This window comes from Spea bombifrons, chromosome 1 (assembly GCF_027358695.1).
Source record: "Spea bombifrons isolate aSpeBom1 chromosome 1, aSpeBom1.2.pri, whole genome shotgun sequence".
Lineage (NCBI taxonomy): Eukaryota > Metazoa > Chordata > Amphibia > Anura > Pelobatidae > Spea > Spea bombifrons.
The window spans coordinates 122458061-122477658 of NC_071087.1; the positions used below are offsets into that span (position 1 = coordinate 122458061).

General features: G+C 40.4%; 1 protein-coding gene across 13 annotated transcripts in view; it reads left to right on the plus strand.

Moving 5' to 3' along the window:
• The window catches only part of RIMBP2 (RIMS binding protein 2), a 163295-nt gene that overhangs the window by 19973 nt on the left and 123724 nt on the right, over window positions 1–19598 (plus strand). For all 13 annotated transcript variants that reach the window (XR_008355077.1, XR_008355078.1, XM_053471693.1 and 10 more), the window contains exon 4: window positions 19214–19390. Coding sequence is in view for 11 of the 13 variants with exons in the window: in XM_053471693.1 (XP_053327668.1) it covers window positions 19214–19390 (177 nt within the window). In the remaining 2 variants the exon portion in view is untranslated. The remainder of the gene's footprint in view (window positions 1–19213; window positions 19391–19598) is intronic.

The window sequence follows — 19598 nt, forward strand, 5'->3', positions numbered from 1 at the left end:
GAAAGGACCAGCAATGCAATAAATGCTGCAAGTATTCTTCTTTGTATGCAATGTAAAAAGCTGTACTGCCCTCTAGTGGATAAGTGTAAATGCAACACATGACAACTATACTGAATTTTGATTAGTTTTATCATAGAAACAGGGACAGATCAAGATCCGGTGGGACCATAGGGCCACATTCTTGTAAAGGGTCCTGTCCAATCTAATAAACATAAATGTTATGTATACACCACCGAGCTAGTGCATTAGCAAGCCCTTGGCTGCCCGGTAACAAAACTGTTTCCTTTCTACAAACCTGGAACGTTTTTATTCACACAAAAAGTTCAGTCAAAGCAAAATTCAGCTTGGGATTGGAGAGTCAGCTCCATTCCTAAGCATCATATTAAGGGGGATAGGAAGAAATCCACAGCAGAAGTACTTACATGCAAAGCAAAGGTGCCCGAGGTAGTTATAACAGATAATTAATGTCCAAATATAGCCAAGTATCTGTCAAATTAGTCAGTATTAAAATAACTCTTTACTTATGTTTATGGAAGTGGATATATTCTCAACTTTTGCTGTCAAAACTGATATACATAGACACGAGCAGATCTCGGGAAGAAAAGTGACTACAAATTCTGGATAAGTAAAAATGAAATAGTTCTATTTATTCTAGGGATGCACCAAATTCTGGACCAAAACCGAAAATTCATGGTTCACTTAGCCGAAACGGAAAATGACCCCCCACCTTACAAAAAAAAAATAAATAAATCTGTAATTGTTAACAGACAGCAATCTCAGGCACACCCAGATTCTAGCATGTACTGGTTGGCTGGGCATGATATGAGTGTGATTGCTGTCAACAATCATATATAAATTAATATTGTTATTGTATTTATTTGTCCAATTTTGGTGTGTTAACCACATTTTTATTAAAAGTAAGTAACACACCACAATTGGACAAAAAAAATCAACAATATGACTTGGCATGATAGGAGTGTGATTGCTAACAGCAATTACACTCCTATCATACCCAGGCAACCAGTAAATGCTGGAACCTAGGCATGATGGGACTGTGATTGCTGTTCGCAATCACACGCCTATCATGCCAAGTCAGCTAGTACATGCTGAAACCTGGCTAGCTGCCCCCCTTTTCTATTGATGCTGCCAGCAGTATGGGGTCTGCACATCACTTACAGCCACCCTGTACCATGCCCTCCCCACTTACACATCCTTGCTACCACACACACACTCATTCATTCATATACTCATTCATTCACAGATTCATTCCCTCAAACACCCTCCCCCACCCCCTTACCTGCACTGCAGCTCTCTCGATGCCGCTCAAAGACTTCAGCAGGGGACGTGGCCTCCTTCTGCGTTCTCTTGTACTGCACAGAGGAAGCAGGACTGGAGTGTGACTCTGCTGGGTTCTGCTTCCTCTGTTCAGTACAAAAGACCCTCCCACAGGTAAGCACAGCAGCAGGGCTCTTGTGATCCCGGTTGCCCTGGCTGCCAATCTCCCACGGCCCGCACCTCAAGGTCCCGCGTAGGCCGCATGTCGGACGCCCCTGCTATAATATATGGGGTTTGATCATTGTATGTGTACTAGTATATTAGTAAATTTGCCCAAAGTCTTTACATCATCTTTGTTAAATAATCTTCTCTCGTTGGCACCCAGGGAGGGCTGGCTGTGTACGGCCTGGGGGGCAAGTCTAGTCAAGTGGCCCACTGCGCCAGCGGATCAGCCCACATTGATGTGATGGGATTGGGAGTACATCAGTACACTAAAACAAAGTCATCGTACATGGGACTCCTGAAGCCACAATTTAACACAACTATCATTTTTAATATGCAGATGGAAATACATTAAATAACACAAAACCTTTTCTGCTCACTGATTTCTGGGCCTAGAAAATGTTGTCCTTTAAAGTGGCTATAGTTCAATGTATTCCTACAGAAAGTAAAGTGCCAGGAAACAGATGATCAAATACACACCAGGACAGGCTCTGACACCCAAACACACACACCAGGACAGGCTCTGCCACACCAAACACACACACCAGGACAGGCTCTGCCACACCGACACCCAAACAAACACACACCAGGACAGGCTCTGCCGCACCGACACCCAAACACACACACACCAGGACAGGCTCTGACACTCACCAGACGGGGCTAAGCTACAACAATAATAATTAAAAAACAAAGAAAAGTATTTTCTACACTCCAGGGGGCGCCGCCGCGGGGTCTGCTGCCGCCAGTAGCGTACCTAGCGTGGGGGGCGGTCCGCACCGGGTGCCGCTCATCAGGGGGGGCACCCGGCACCCCTCCAGAGACGGACAGTAATGTCCGCCGCTGGAGGAGCAGGCTCGCAAGGGAGCGGTATCGGAGGTCTTTAACAGACCTCCGGCTCCCTTGAGTGATTTTAAGAGATCCTTGAACCTGTCTTAAAATCGCTCAAGGGAGCCGGAGGTCTGTTAAAGACCTCCGATATCGCTCCCTTGTGATCCGTGCGGCAACAGCTGCTGTGCGCCGGGGTTTGTTGTCAGATCCCGGCGCACAGCACTGAAGCCGCGCCCACCGCTGTCCGTGCCCTCTGACCCGGAAGAAGACAGAGAGGACAGAAGAACTGAAGAAGAGGAGGAAAAGAAGCTGTAAGGAGAAAAGAGGAAAGGTAGGAAAGCATTCAGTGAGAGTGGATTAGTATGTGTGCATTGGTGTATGTGTGAATTGGTGTATATGTGTGAATTGGTGTATATGTGTGGATTGGTGTATATGTGTGGATTGGTGTATATGTGTGGATTGGTATATGTGTGTGTGGATTGGTATATGTGTGTGGATTGGTATATGTGTGTGGATTGGTATATATGTGTGGATTGGTATATATGTATGGATTGGTATATATGTGTGGATTGGTATATGTGTGGATTGGTATGTGTGGATTGGTATATATGTGTGTGGATTGGTATATATGTGTGTGGATTGGTATATATGTGTGTGGATTGGTATATATGTGTGTGGATTGGTATATGTGTGTGGATTGGTATATATGTGTGTGGATTGGTATATATGTGTGGATTGGTATATATATATGTGTGTGGATTGGTATATATGTGTGTGGATTGGTATATATGTGTGTGGATTGGTATATATGTGTGTGGATTGGTATATATGTGTGGATTGGTATATGTGTGGATTAGTGTACGTGTGGATTGGTATGTGTGTGGATTGGTATGTGTGTGGATTGGTGTATATGTGTGGATTGGTGTATATGTGTGGATTAGTGTATATGTGTGGATTAGTGTATATGTGTGGATTGGTATACGCGTGGGTTGGTATACGCGTGGGTTGGTATACGCGTGGGTTGGTATACGCGTGGATTGGTATACGCGTGGATTGGTATACGTGTGGATTGGTATACGTGTGGATTGGTATACGTGTGGATTGGTATACGTGTGGATTGGTGTATGTGTGGATTGGTAAATGTGTGAGAGTGATGGGTGTTATGCTGTACCATTTCCAATGTCTTTTTCATGATCTAATTATGCTCTAAAAGTACATCATAACTCCCATCACTCTATACTGTTCCATACAGTGGCAGAGCTGGGAGGCAGAGGCCTTGCACCCCCACCGCAGGACTCCTGAAAGGTAAGTGAACTTCAAAGAGGGAAAGGGTAGATAGTTAGGAGGGGGTAGATGGGGAGAAGGGAGTGAGACAGGGGAAAGGGGGTAGATAGGGAGAAGGGAGTGAGAAGGGGTAGATAGGGCAGAAGGGAGTGAGAAGGGGTAGATAGGGCAATCATACTCCTATCATGCCAAGTCTGCGAGTACATCCTGGAATCTGGGTATGCCTGGGCATGATAGGAATGTGATTGCTGTTAATTATATATATATATATATATATATATATATATATATATATATATATATATAATATTGTTATTTAATTGTTTTGTCCTATTTTGGTGTGTTACTTACTTTAAATAAAAGATTTCTTTATGGTGTGGGGAGGTCATATTCGGTTTTGGCCAGGTAAATGCTGCACTTTCGGTTTCAGTCCAGAATTCGTTTCGGTGCATCCCTACTACTAAGCCAGACAATGAAGTGGTAGGCCTACACCCCATCAATGTTTGGCGTAGTATATAGTGATTGGGGTTTTGTTACAAGTTTTTATTCCTTTCTTTTTTGGGGATGGGGGGCGCCAGAGGAGTAGTCCGCACAGGGCGCCAGAACACCTAAGGCCGGCTCTGAATGCAGTCACCCTAATGCACCCACACCCTTGTGTATTGCCCCCCAGCTAGCCCCACAGTGTATATTTATCCCACCACCCAGCCCCCCCTTTCGTATTGATTTATGTGATGCCCCCAGCCAGCACCCTCTTGTGATTTAATGCCCCCCCCCGCCCTTAGCACACAGATTTCACTCACAGGATCTGCCCAACACCCAGAATGGAAGCATAGGACTTCCCCCCAAACAACCTGCCTGTGGTATCCTCAGCCTCCCTGTGCAATGCTTCCCCCCCCACTTACACATCCATGCAATTATTAATTTATTATTCACAAACATTCATTCACTCATTCATATACTCATTTACAGATACTAATCATGTACAGATACTCATTCACTTATTGACAGATTAATTTCCTCAATCATGCATACTCATTCATACCACCTCCCCCACCCTCTTACCTGAACTGCACATCAATCTGTGCCACTCGAGGACTTCTGCAGGAGCCGCTGCATCCCTCTGCGTTCTTCTCTTGTACCGCCCGGGAAAGCAGGAACGGAGCAGAGTCATGTGACGTGACATAGTCCGTGACTCTGCTGGTTTCCTGCTTGTCCTGGGTGGAACAAGTGCACAGGTAAGTGGCACAGCCTCTGTGGTAGTGATTGCGGGGGTTGCGACCCCATGCGATCACAGTTAATACAGGTTTTTGTCCCGCATTAAAGACGGCCATGCCAGTCGTGCGGCCGTATTGGCCACTCGTCCGGCCATTTTATTAACATTTAGGGAAGCCTGGGGGGCAATTACCCCCTGGTCCAGCCTGCCCGTGTTGGTGCCGATACTGTTTGATTATCCTACTCTCTGATTACTGGCTGTGCTGTTTTTAACACCACAGTACATTTCTCATGAAGCAAATTGCTGTTGGTACTTTGAAAGAAGCAGTGATAATGATTGTTTAATTTCACAAAGTGTTTGAAATTCAGAAGCTTTAAAGCAATTTAACATCTGTAACCCATCTATTCTGCGATTTGTATGTTTAGCATCTAGTCTGTGGATGTCATTATAAAATGAACTACATTAGCCTTTTGATCCAGCTTCCCTTATTTGTGTTTCAGTCTTAGACAAGTGATATACACTCAGGAATTATGAAACTGCACTTAGACACTTGGATTTCCTTCATAGTAATTATGATAGGGTATGGGTCTGCAAACCCTATAATTTAAAGTGACCTGTTCAAAGAGTGGAAGGGGTTTGGGTTGTACATATTCTATTTTAGTTTTGCCAAAAATACCTTCTTTGAGTTCAGTAATTGTACAGTTGGTGACTTATCCATAGAGATTGTATTAGGTGCCGTTGCTCCGGATTCGTTACTCCGGATTCTGCAATTTCTTTGCTTGGTAGTCTACAAAGAGAATGAAGTCCCAAAGAGGCCCAATGCTCGTTCTCATTAAGAGCGAAGCTAAGTACACCAAGTTGTGATCTTATAGTCTGCATTCTGACTTCCGAGACAATTAAATATTTCCTTTTACGTTTAATGATATCTGCACAACCTGGGAAATTTGGCTCACTGGTACATACCAATGAGCTGGACTACTAGTGATGGGAAGTCCGGATCATTAAAGTGAATCGGATCATTTCGACTCGTTCACTGAAATGATCCGATTCATGATCCAAATCTTCGGATCACTCAATGTGACTCCCTTACCCAGTCCCTCCGTGCAGGCACACTAACGATTGTCCCGCCCCTTTCATTAGTCAATGAACCCTCCTGCCCGCCTACTCGAGTGATGTCAATGAAGGCAGGGAGTTGTTCAAAGATTCGGCTCTTATAGGGATCCGAATCTTACAGTGATCTGGATCGCTGTAAAATCTGAATCTTTGAACGACTTTCTGCCTTCATTGGGATTCGAATCATTCAGAGAATATCACCATACTGTTATAAATAATACATTAATAATCACTGCCCCCAGGATTTACATTCCCCTTTACCTCCAACTGCACCTTAAGTTAACTTTATTAAATTAATTAAATTAACCCTCAGCATTAAATTAACCCTTAACACCCCATTAAGCATAACTGCCCCTAAATTAACCCTAAACACCCCATTAAGCATAACTGCCCCTAAATAAACCCTAAACACCCCATCAACCATAACTGCCCCTAAATTAACCCTAAATACCCTGTTAACCATAACCATATTTACATCAGAATGAATAGATGGACTTAATGGGCCAAATGGTTCTTATCTTCTGCCAAATTTGATGTTTCCAGGTGCCAAGCAATAGAAGTAGCTAAGGTATTTAGTTTCAGGGCAGTGTTTTGGAACGCCATCCCTTCATAGATGGCCAATGAGTTTAGTTATTGATGTAAATTGTAACAGTTCAACACTAGGTGGCAGACCTATCCAAGTGATTATTTTGTTTATTACCATATCAATTGCATTGCTTATGAATTATTAATATTTTACAGGCTGCAGTGCAGAATCAAAGATCTACAGAACATTGGCTCTATATGATACCTATGCATGTGTTTCTAGTAATGTGATGCATGACTTTTTTTTAATAAGAAAGTCTATTAAATGCATTAAAGCGAGATAATTCATGACATCCACTATGCAAAAGCAATAATGTACTCCTGTACCCTTAAAACAGATAACTGAAATGTCGCTTTAGGGAGGAATACTCTGAAATCAAGAGGCAGGTCACATGTTCATGTCTTTAATGAAACAAATAGAGTCAAGGTTTATGAAGAGATCTATGTTTTCTTGAAATCTTGCACTCTAAGCTTGTACTCTGCCAATAAAAGCAAAATCAACTTGACTATATTTGTGTCTTGTATTTCTGTCCAGGCAGTATTATATTCTGGCCTTGCTCGCCAGATCCAGGGGGGCGGCATATCGCCTTCTTTTGTGATGAGGCCCCCAACGGCTGCTCAGTTGTACGACAACAGGGGAGATATTTTGATCGTGTCATCCCACCAATTTAAACTATAGAGGCTGTGCCAACTCAGCACAGCTCTCCATAGTCTGCATTAGGAGGCATCGTGTTCCTTTACAACATGGAGTACAGGGATATAAATATAAGGCAATGCAGGCTTTTGGCGAGGTTAGGCCTAGGGCAGCACATAAGTTAAGTGCATTGCTGCATGCAGGGATGAGTCTTGGGTTAATGATGCCTGGCCGCAGTATTTCTTAAGTGCCCCTTCCCCACATAACCAAAACAAAGCACGTACTAACATACAAACTTAATCTAATTGACACCACATACTAAAGCGCACACACACACACTCTCATACTAACATCATACATTAACATTCACACAATCTATACCATACACTAACATACACACACTCTACACCATGCGGTAACATACTCACACTTACAGAATACAATTGCACATTCTCACACACACACACATGCTAACACCATAGACTCATATACAAGCTAACAATATACATTAATACATGCATGTGCATATAAATGCTTATATGTAATATTAAGGGGCGAAGCCAGGTGGCAAGTTTGCACAAAAATTTGTTTTTCATATAATGGTAATTGCTTCTGTGATTATGTATTACCCAATTAACGGCACATGCGCTTGAGTTTTAAAGGGACCAATTGTGCACCAAGAAGCCTTGCAGGATGCACCACAGAGGCTCAAAGATATGCCTGATTGGGGAATTTATTTGTATTTTTAAAATAGTGTTAATTAAGGATTAAAATGTCTTGTGCTGTGAAAATTGAGTTTGGAAGGGTGATTAGAATTGGCCAACACTTTTAGAACTGCTTTTTAGAGGAAATAGATGCATTTGCACATAAAAAAAGCTGTTGGCATTAAACTTGCTGATAAACCCAAGTTGTCTTAGCTGTATCAATTTTCCAAATTGCTCAGTTACATATGAGCTCCTTGTAATTGTCCCAAGCATTTGTTCCTTTGAATAACACAACGATTAAATTTATGGACCAGAAAACTGTAAAAGCCATTACATGTACTTTGTATTTTTGAATGTGATGTGCATTCCCTGCTTTTGACTTTTCTGTTAATATCGGGTTTATCTCCAACACTACTAGTAATGGAGTGAAACTAAGATCAAAGCTGTGTTTCATTGTGTTTTTATTAAAAAATTGAAATACCCTGTGGTGTCTTGTTTTTAAAAATATAGGTTTGATGGGGGTAAATAGAATTGGCCAGTTTCATAAAATTCCCAAATAGGACAAGGTCACAGGATGACAAGATGAAGTTAATTATTCTGTTTATTTAATTAAAATGCCATTTAATAAACAAAATTATTTTTTATATTTTATTGATTTAGTTATATATATATATATATATATATATATATATATATATATATATAAACATAATTACATTATTAATTAAAAATAAATCACATTAAAATATAAACTCCTAAAAATGCACAGACAGCAGTGATCAATGGCGAGGAAGGGGTTAAAACCTCTGATGCATGAACATCAATGGCAATCTTAACACTTATTTTTAACTATTGTCCTATACATCAAGATATGAGAATCATGTGCACATACTCTCATTGTAAAGCAATGTGTAGTACCTCAGTGCACTGTTAACAATGTGTCAGTTTATCCCAGGGAATTAACCGCACATGACTGCTAATAGAAAGGGTACATTTACAACAAAACAATAACAGGGAAATAATTGTTAGGATACTTTGCTGCCTCTTAATGTATTATTGAAGGAAATAATTGGAGGGTTGTAATGAACAACTAACCTTGCTGTCCTTTAATGTTCAGTCATCTTATTAGTGTTGATTATGTGCTTGCAATCAATATTATCTCTGTAAGACACCCTGAAGATTGAGTAGAATGTATACATAGTTAGAGAGTTTGTGTAAATTGCGCATCATTCCATGGTGTAGTCAAATTTTGAAGCAAAGTAATATAGCACAGTAATATCTCAGTATCAAGTATCAATTATTAATAAAGAATACTAGCTGGGGAGAAGCAAAATAAATATATTGACCATAACTATGTGAACCAGAACACTATATGTTGAAACCAGGAAATGTGGACAAAAAAGGGGAAAAAAGGTGTGTGTTTGTATGTGTGAGGTCCAAACCTGTTCAGGTTGCCACGTTCTAAAAGTTTTAAAGAGATTTTTTTTCTGTACAAGTGCAGCCTCAAATTTCTGGTGGGCCTTTAGCTTCCTAAAGTAGCTCCCATTTTATTCCCTATTTTAAAAAGAAGTGGTGAAAATGTTATCACCAAAAATAAGAATTCTGAAGGGAACAAGGCCATATCTAAAGACCTTGGCGTCCCTGTTTGAACATATCACAATGTTATTAAGAAGTTTTCTGGTCATGGAATTGTCAAAAGCCTCCTGGGATTTGGTGGCAAAAGGAAAATTGTCCAGAGAGGTCTTCGAAGATTGGTGCGATGCCTTTGGAGTGGCATAGGCTAGATGTGTAAGTCTGTTCACATAGTTTCCATAATTTTCATAATTTTTTAACGTTAACAGCTTTTACTATGCCACATTAATTTAGTTTAACATATCTACATACCTGGGGACCCTCCAGGTCAGGGTGCCAAAACACCAGGTCACGGCAGCACTGTCAAGGAATGCCCACCTACCACCGAATTCCCCACCTCAATACAATTTAAGGTGTTTGTGGAATCCAGACCCATATGGATTGGATAGCCCTGGCCACATATGTCACAAGCCCTGCCCACTTGTGTCAAAAGTCCTGCCCATCTGCATTATAAGTCCAGCCACTCACTCTGAAGAGGGAGGGTTTGGGGTAGCTGGAGTCTGAAAGTTCCTAATATGCATATTTATGAAGGAATTGTAAAGAAATAACAGGGAATATTTAAACCCCCTCACTATGCATGCAGGAAATACAGTGGCGTTCCCTACTTCCCAGTCACCTTATATGTGTAAGGAAATACTTAGCTTATTTGTTTTTAGAAATACAAATAATTAAAAATTAGAAGTTAAGTTGTAGGTGTATTTAAGCTAGTGATCAATAAACATATAAAAATTAATAATTAAAGATAATATTATGCCAACCCATAGATGGTGCAACAGCATAATGTTACCACAATTACAATGTGCATGAGAAATGGCCGTGGACAAAGAACAAAAAGTGGGTGTTCCCCTTTAAACATACTTCAGACCAGTCTTGTTTTTTTTTGTGGAACAGTTCCAGTGTTCAGACACTGCCCCAAGTTGCTGCTCCACTGTCCTAGTTTTGCAGGCGTGGCGCCCTTATCGTAATTACGCTCCTGCGCATAGATGTTGGTGGGAGGAGGGAGGCTCATGCTGAGCTGCTGTCTGCTGAGACTTCGTTGGGGCGGCCCATATAAGTGGGTGTCTCAAAAGGGGAGGGGCTTGTTGGGGTGGAGCCAGGGGGCGACACAATTATGTTTTGCCTAGGGTGGCAAAAATCCTTGCACCAGCCCTGGCTGTACCCCCACAGTTGTCCCTTTTTGGACACCTCAAATGTTGGGGGGGGTGATACTTTCAGGAAATATATATATATTGTTGTGCATGTATCTCTCCCTCTCCATCGTTCATAATGTTTCCTTATTTCCTTATCTGCATGCCTGGTTACTATGGTAACTGATTTACATAGAATTGAGTATGCTCCAGGTTTGCTTTCTTTAATCAGAAAACACATTATTCTTCTTAATTAGAAAATATTTTCTCATTTTTTACAGACAGCAAAGTTGGTTTTGCTGCATGTATTGAGCAGGCAGACGGACGCTAACGATTAAGATTGGCTGCCCAACCAATGATAATGGTGAATGGCATTTGCCCAGTGTGTGGTATGGCTAGTCAGGATCTGCTTAGGAGCGCTCTGGGAACGCAATTACTCATAAATATACTGATGGGTACATAACCCAGATTTACCCAAGTAGCCCAGAAAGTACTCTCTGGGTCTCCAAACCCTATTCTAAACATTATAAAAATAAGCCTGTACCAAGATATCATTGGGGATATACAGCCCGAATGCACGTTTTAAACAGTAAACCAACAGTACACAAACAGATACTTTGCACAATGAATAATGCAGTAATCACAACGCTAGTGAAAATTAATTGTGCAATAATCACAGCACTAGTGAAATGGAAGTGCCATTAAGGCAAAAACCCAATAAATAAATAAACAGTCATTGAAACATATGAGGTAGAACTAATGGGAAAACTGGGGATGCTTTTTGCTTTTGAGGAGTGTCTCAAAGTCTGGGGTGATGGTAGACGAGGCAACTCTGAGGTCATGTTCAATGTCCATTCTGTTTCTATGCTTTGTCTTTAACCGAACCAGAGTTGAGAAGCCACTCTCACAAAGATAAGTTGTGCTGAAAACTTTGATAGCATGGGTTGAGATGGAAGGATATTCAGCCATAACATTACACCAAAACTGGGAGAGGGTTAGCTCAGTAAAAAAAAAAACTAGCATCTGATCACATGAAAGCTCTACAAGCTGACTCTCTTCGTTGCTTGGCAACATGACACTTTCCAAATCAATTCCAAAGGGATCGCGTATCAGCCGTCAACCCTGTGCTGCTCTGGTAAGTTGTCTCTAAAACGTTCCTGCAGCTTTGTGAGATGTGCTACTATAGTGTTCTTCAGTTCATTTCTGCCTGTGGAGTACAGGTGTATAAGTTCATGACTAGCACTGGGGAACATATCAAATCTCTCTTTGGAAACATGACTTGTCCACAATGCCATTTTCTTTTTTAAAGCCTTGATTTTTTCAGTCTGTGCAAAAATATTCTGTCCCTTCCCTTGCATAGACACATTTAATGTGTTCAGCAGCTCAAACACATCTGCAAGAAAAGCAACTTGTCACCGTTAAACAGATCGGCAAGAGTCGAGTTGCACTCTGAGAGGAAGGCCGCGATTTCAGTTCTCAGTTCGTATAAACGTGAGAGAACTTTGCCCCTTGAAAGCCAGTGCACCTCTGCATGATACAGCACCTGTACATGTTCACTGCCCAGGTCTGTGCACAGCTTCTGAAAACACCTGGCATGCTTGGCACGCCGTTTAATGTATTTCACCACTTTGACAGCATCTTTCAAAGTTTTCTGAAGCACTGGCATCATATCCTTGACTGCTAATGCCTCCCTGTGCAAAAAACAATGGTCCCAAACCGCATTTGGTGCCTTTTCAAGAATTATCTTCACCACCCCTGAGTGTTTTGGATGGTGGATAGGGGCTGTAGTGAGGGTAATAGGGGTTTTGGTGGGGTAACAGGGGCTGTGTCCTAGTGGGTGACAGAGGCAATAGGGACAGCAGAGCAGAATATATATATATATATATATATATATATATATATATATATATATATATATACATACATAATTAGTACACTAAAAAATATATACCTACCTCATAAAAGATGAAGGAGTGGAAAGGCTGTCCGCGGGCTGCAGCAGGAAGAGGGGAGAAGCAATCAGAGAAAAACTTTATTCAGCTCTCACTAGGAGCAAACAGTGACCGCAAAGCAATCAAGCAACTTGCTTTGTGGTCGGAGAGTAATACTAAAGTACATGTCGGACCGGAGGCTGCCTGATGGCCCTGATTGTTGCGGCCGCGGTCCTGACAGCCTGCAGCTCGCGGATTGCCACTAGAATGTGTAAGGAAACCCCAGGAAAGTGAAATTTTCCCGGTATGCCTCCATTCCGGCCCTGACCCTCCGCGACCCACTGAAGACAGGGTCAGGAACCATGAGTTGAGAACCACTGGTCTAGACTATGATTAATGATAAGATATACTGTGAAAATATAGTGAACTGGTTCATTATTAAAATGACTTTTTTTCCTTTTGCCCTCTCTCTTTTTTTTCTCTCTCCTCTCACACTTACTTGTTTATAACACTCAGAAACACACAATATAGCTCAAAACACTCTCTGGCATACACTCACGGACACGCAATAAAAGTTGTCTTTTGTCTACTACACAGCCACACACGCGGCCCAAAGCATGTACTAACATCACATCACAGGTACGGGAACAGGTTGTGATCTTTTATTACCTTAAGTGTGGAGCTGAAGCCCAAAGCCACAAAAGAGAGAGATCTCCTTAACAGTGCGCATACAAAGCAGGTAATAGTAATTAGAATACGAGCTACCAGACATCCGTAACAAGAAACACAAAAGCACAGCCTGGATCTTGTATGGCCGTGCTTTTACTAAAACAAGAAAGGAAAGCTTGCTGCAGCAGCTGGTGGACATCATCATGGGCAGAAGCCCAGACATGGTGAGGTAAATACAAGATAGTGTCTATGGGTCAAGGACTGAATTAATTAGTGAGCTGATCATCGCCATTTGCCTTATAGAGCAAACGTTCACTGCTATGCTCCTCTTTTTCTGACATCATCATATGGCATTTCTGGGGTTCAGAAGGCAGTTTGCTATACGGCTGGCAACATTTCACCATGAATGCTGATCTATCCTGGCCTTTGAGCATACTGTATTATCTTGGCAGCTATGCTCCAAATAACACTTTATTATTATGTATTGGCAGTAGTACATCACATAGGACTAGAACTTAGAAACAAAAGGTGCAAAGAGCCCTGCTTACAAATGAGCAGAGGCATATTCAACAGGAATGAAAACATTTGAGGTGGATCAGCCAGACAACTGTATTCTAGTGTAAACATTGTTGAACTAAACAATATTACTAGACATATTATTAGACTGCTGTCGGAAAGAATGTTTTGTTTTGTTTTTTTAATTAATAAATAAAACTTAAAAAAACTTGAAAGAAAAAAAAACAGATGCCAAATACTAGTGGGACTGATGAGACATCATTTAGCCTCGATTCAGGTCCAGCCATCGTAAGCAAACACGTCTGTCCATAAAGCATCACTTGTATAGGCACAAGATGTGTCTCATAAACCATCAATGTGCTGTATTTAGCACAAATTGCTGTACTCTGGCTAAAAATAGACCAAAGCTTTCTGTTCTGAATGCTTTCAAATGACAAGCACACAATTAAAGGAGCTGAAAGAAATCTGATAGACGTACTCTCTCAATACAGTAAACATTTCCATAGGAGGTAATATATATACACCCTAACAAACATCATGTACATTTGCAAGTTTGTATATCACTGGATCTCTAGCATTCATAGTCACTGACAAGCAACTTTATCTGTCTGATTTTCTTGTGGTTGAGAGAAAAGTTTACACCTAAGAAGTAAAAATATCTAAGGCACAAATATTTATTACAAAAAAGGGTATTCAGACTCCCCTACAATGACAAGGTAAACCAAATAGGGTTTGGATTTTCTGTAAGTCATAAGAGTTGCAAACCTGGAACACCTTTCTTTCAATGCCCCTTAAGGCAACCAGAATGCCGTTACATTGTGGTATCCAGGGAGCTAAATCCCCCATACCTTTTCTCTACCTGAATACTTAAAAACAGTCCAGGTTTTCACAGTAAAGTCACAATTCGAGACACTAGCTCATTTTTTTTCAGGCAGTGGGGGGATCCTATGATCTCCCCTGACTGCCCCAGTGAGCTGTAAATCAGTGGTGGTCCGTGCTGTTGAAAAGAAGACCGCAATTACAGCTCCCACATGGCCACCTTTTGATGCGCTGCAGCTGAGCCCCGTGAGGTGGCTCGTCCTGTATGGCAGGCAGGTGAAAATGCCTTGGCCCTATCCACTTCCAATGCTCATCCTACCCCTCACCCCTTTCCTAGCACAGGTGACCCTATTTGGAGGGTTTGTACTTGTTTTAAAATGTGATGTATAACATCATTGTATAGCACTGCAGAATCTGTTGTCTCTTTATAAATAAGATAATGGAACTACTAATATATGTACAGTTGTGTGAAAAAGAAAGTACACAGTCTTTGAATTCTATGGTTTTACATATCAGGAAATAACAATCATCTGTTTCTTAGCATGTCAAAAAATTTGGTAAATACTGCCTCAGTCGAACAACACATGATATATTACACTGTGTCATGGTTTATTAAACAAACAAACAAAAATGTTTTTCACACATGGCTTCTCCATTTTGGCTTTGCTTTTGTTTAATAAATCATGATACGGTCATGTCATGTGGTGTTGTCCATCTGAGGTTGTATTTACCTAATGTTTAGACCTGCTAAGGAACAGATGATTGTTACTATGTCCTGATGTGTAAAACCACAGAATTAAAAGAGGGTGCACTTTCTTTCTTAAAACTCTGTGTTTAGTCCAGTTCAATGCTGTCTAAATTAATCAGGATATCTCTTCAAATGGTTTTCACCATGTGTGCACAGAACCAGTAATGATTAAACAAGTTTCTCAGATACTTACAGTAAATAAATCCACAACAATTAGACTTTGTCACTGGTTGCCTTTTGGGTTTAACGTAAGTAGGTCTACCTAAGAAGAACAAAATAAACACAAACTCAGCTTGGTCACACTACAACATCAAACAAGAAATCACCACCTAGAGACAACATTACAACTACTGTATGGGTCAATCAGAATTGCACAAGCTTCACAGGTTTACCCTTCTGGACCTAAATTAGAAAGAGTAGTAGTGATTTTGCCCCAGGATTGTTCCTGGACTAAAGGATGGGTCTTGCTTGGGTGTCCATTTGTTTCCATTACTTTTTTATGTATTATGAGGGGCCTTAGCTATTTAACTAGGCATTATGCCGGTCCAACAGCATCCCTGCAGATTACTGTGCCTCTGGGACAGTGTGTTTAATTGCAGAGCAGGGGAGCCGCTGTTTTGGACATACCTACTCTGTTGGAAAGTACTGCTTTCCAAACCCTTTTGAGAGTTCCATACTTCCTATGCACATTAACATGGACCTAAAAGTATACTCTCCAAATCATATACAGAAAAAAACATATAATAAAAAAACTATCCTTTAAAAAATCTTTTAAAAATTGAGAGAATAGGCTTTTTAAGATGAATTAATTGGCTCTTATCTGCCAACAATATAATCTATATTACCTGGACATTGCAGGTGTCTTGCTGCAGTACAATATTTGTTCACAAGCCAATGTATTCTCCTGAATGGCTGTTATTTGCTCTGTGTCCACATCCGGAGTGACAGGTTATTATTCATGTAGCCAATGGTTGTAAATTGTTAGCTATCAGGGAATACAAATACACCCCCTGCCAGCCACTTGCTTGTATTATTTTGATGCTGATTAGAGCCAGTTCCATTAAGTACAAAGCTGTTATGTCACAGGCACCGCATTAGTGCATATCTGCCTGCTGGTCACACGTTACCTCTCTTTCGTGACTTTCCAGTTTTCTAGGATTTTAACTTCATTGAAATAATTTTTTCTAACAAGGCACTAGCATATTCTGTGGAGTTATTACAACTAATTAATAATTCCAGAAATTGACAATAACATTAACACATGTTAAGACATACTGATATTGCTCCTGTTAGTTTACAATGTATGTCTCAGTCTTAATCTCACCAAGGGACAAAACTGACTATGACTCTACAGAGCAAAGGACTTCAGCATATAGTATTGTTACTTATGATTAATGTCCTTCCACACACGTGCCTCATTAATAGTGTCCAGACAGACTTTACATTGCTTAAGTCTCTCTTGGGTTAAAATGCAGTGCAGTCCTACTGATTCAGCCCCTTAGTAAGCAATATAGCCATTTTAGATAGGACTAGCCAAACATGGGGTACTTTGACGTAGTGGCGGGCAAAGCAATATATGGCCATAGAGTGTGACGGAATCCCCGATATTTATGCCTTAGGTGTTTTTTGAATGGCATTCACTACCATTGTAGGATGTAGCGTTGTCACATGTGCTGATTAATATGATTAATACATGATTTGTAAAGTTACTACAAAACTGTTTTGGGGAACAATGGCTTTTACCTTACATTATATTGTATTTATAGAATGCCAGCAGATTCCATAACTCTATTAATATGCTTTATAGCGCTGTCAAATATGTATGGGGCCACAGAGGAACAATGGGTTCCCCATTTTTCTTCTTCTTGGCCACTCTCCCAAAGGGATATGTAAGAACAGATACATATAACTACCCTCTCATCAAGTCATTGAGTGAGATGAATGTTCAGCGGTAGCCAAAGAGCTACCTGAACATTGTGAGATAGCTGTTGTGAAGACCCCTGGTTTAACAATTTAAGTATCTCTTAATTTAATGTCCACTCATGTCTACCTTAAACTGTATATTTGAATACATACTTATGACTTCACGGATTATTGCTTTTAACGTCTAAGTTACTCTTTCTTCACTCAGAGTGGGTTTCTTAAACAAATGAAAGTTAAAAGGTTGATTGTAGAAAATGTTTTCACCCCTCAAAGACATTTATTATACTTTTATACCATTAGTTTAAACTGAACTACTTTGTTATTCAAGCTCCCCTGTCTTTTGAAATGTCTTTGTGGATCTTCTGGAACCTCTTCATGATAAGTGGCTGATGACTGGAAAGAAGTGATCGGATATTCTAATTATAATCAAACATAATTTTGTGATTTTCCGTTATTGCATTATTCTTCCTCTTTCACGTAATGCATGGTCACTTGTCCTAGCTTCAGCTAACAAATTCAGACACATATCATACCCAGAAAATGGAAATATTTCAATGAAGCACTTCAACCCAGTGCTGAGCGATAAGTGAATTATGTAGCAATGAGGCAAATGATGCCTTATTGCTTATTATAAAATGAGATGTAATGTGCTGACCTTAAGTAATATTTGGGTGTCACTCTGTATGCAAACCACACTGCAAACATGTATTTGTGGTGCATGTGATATGGATTTGTTGCAGTTTAACATTTGATGTTGCAGTATTCAATTGCTAAAGGCTGTTTGTGTATATGCATATCTGGTATTGCCGTATGTTTGTGTAGCTCTGATTTACCCAGCCCGTGCGCAACCTCTCCTCCTCAGAGGTAACCGTTTCACATGAATTGATGTAGCAAGCAACACAATCCTATTCGGATGATGTGAGCAGACGTTCCACAAATGTCCTTAACCCGAATAGGATATTTCAATAGTGTTCCTACAACGGCAAAGTTGCCCCCCCCCGCAAAAATATTTCTTCCATTGGCTAAATGCATACACATACATGCATATTGTGGTTTCTGCAACCTTGTTACGCAATTTGACCATTTTTATGAATTATTGATTTCTGTGACTAACCAGAGCCTTTCAAATATCCCATTGTCATTCCAGGTGAGTTTTAAGTTAATGTATGTGACCCTAATACCCAAGCATTACAGGCATCTCAGTTGTGTTAAATACAGAACAGAGTAGCCTCATGTCAGCATGGAAATAAGCAGAGAAATATATTTTTTTTTGCTCTTGATTTGCAGCCTGGGGTTTCTAATGTAATTGCTGCTTTTCAAGTGCTTTTCTGCTTATTAAGGCTTTAATTGAAATAAACTGCCATTGATCAGCTCATATGTTACGCTGTGCAGTCTCAAGTAATTATTATTGATTGCCTGCAAGTATATCTCATAGAAACATGTGTAGTTATATATGTGTGCATATTTAATATATCTGTGTATAATATATATATATATTTTTTTTTTTTTACATAAATTCATGAATGAGTGTAATGTTTGCCAACATACCTTTCAGGTAGAATCCATCTCTTGCCCCTTCTAACTGTCGCCAACAGCTGTTGTATAGTGCACAAAACACCTGACGCCCAGAAATTGTGTCAGCTGTTGTGAAATGGTTGTAAGAGGTGCTAAAAATTCATTTTTTTGCGCTTGTTTACAGCAGGGGAAAAAATAACATGGGAAAAAACGTAATCATGGCGATGCGGAAGACGTGAAGTTAATATGGTTGCTGCAATTATATACTGGTTTCCTATACTTATAGTGCCTATCTTGCTCCATAAACAACACGTTTATTTAGTCTACTGATCCATGTAGTGTAGGATTTGGGCAAGCGACAGATCCATATTTAAGTTATGGGATACCCAATGGTTAATGGAATTTGAGAAGTATTTCTATATTCTGCTTACCTGCATAGTCCTCATAATATTATTTTGTTTTACATTTCAATCAGAATAAATCCTCTTCCACCACTACAGCCAAGAAGCCACCATCAAAACAGACAATGCGTTCAGTGAATGGAGGTCCTGGGCATTTGCCATGTCCTAGCAAGGATTCCGAGAGAGAAATGGAGATTCGGCTTCTACAGATGGAATGTGATGAACTGAGAACCAGGCTGGGATGTTTAAAGGTAAGACTTCTAAGAGGCAGCAGCTAGAGTGAATTAATGGCGTGTGTGTGTTTCAACTATCTTCTTTCAGTCTCTTTCCAAGACTTTGTAATGATTTCAGCTCCTTCTCATACAGCCTATCCCCCACTTGCCATGCCATTTGAGTTCAGCCACTAAAATGTAAGCTTTCAGAAATAATGATAGTACAGTACAACTCACCATCTTGACT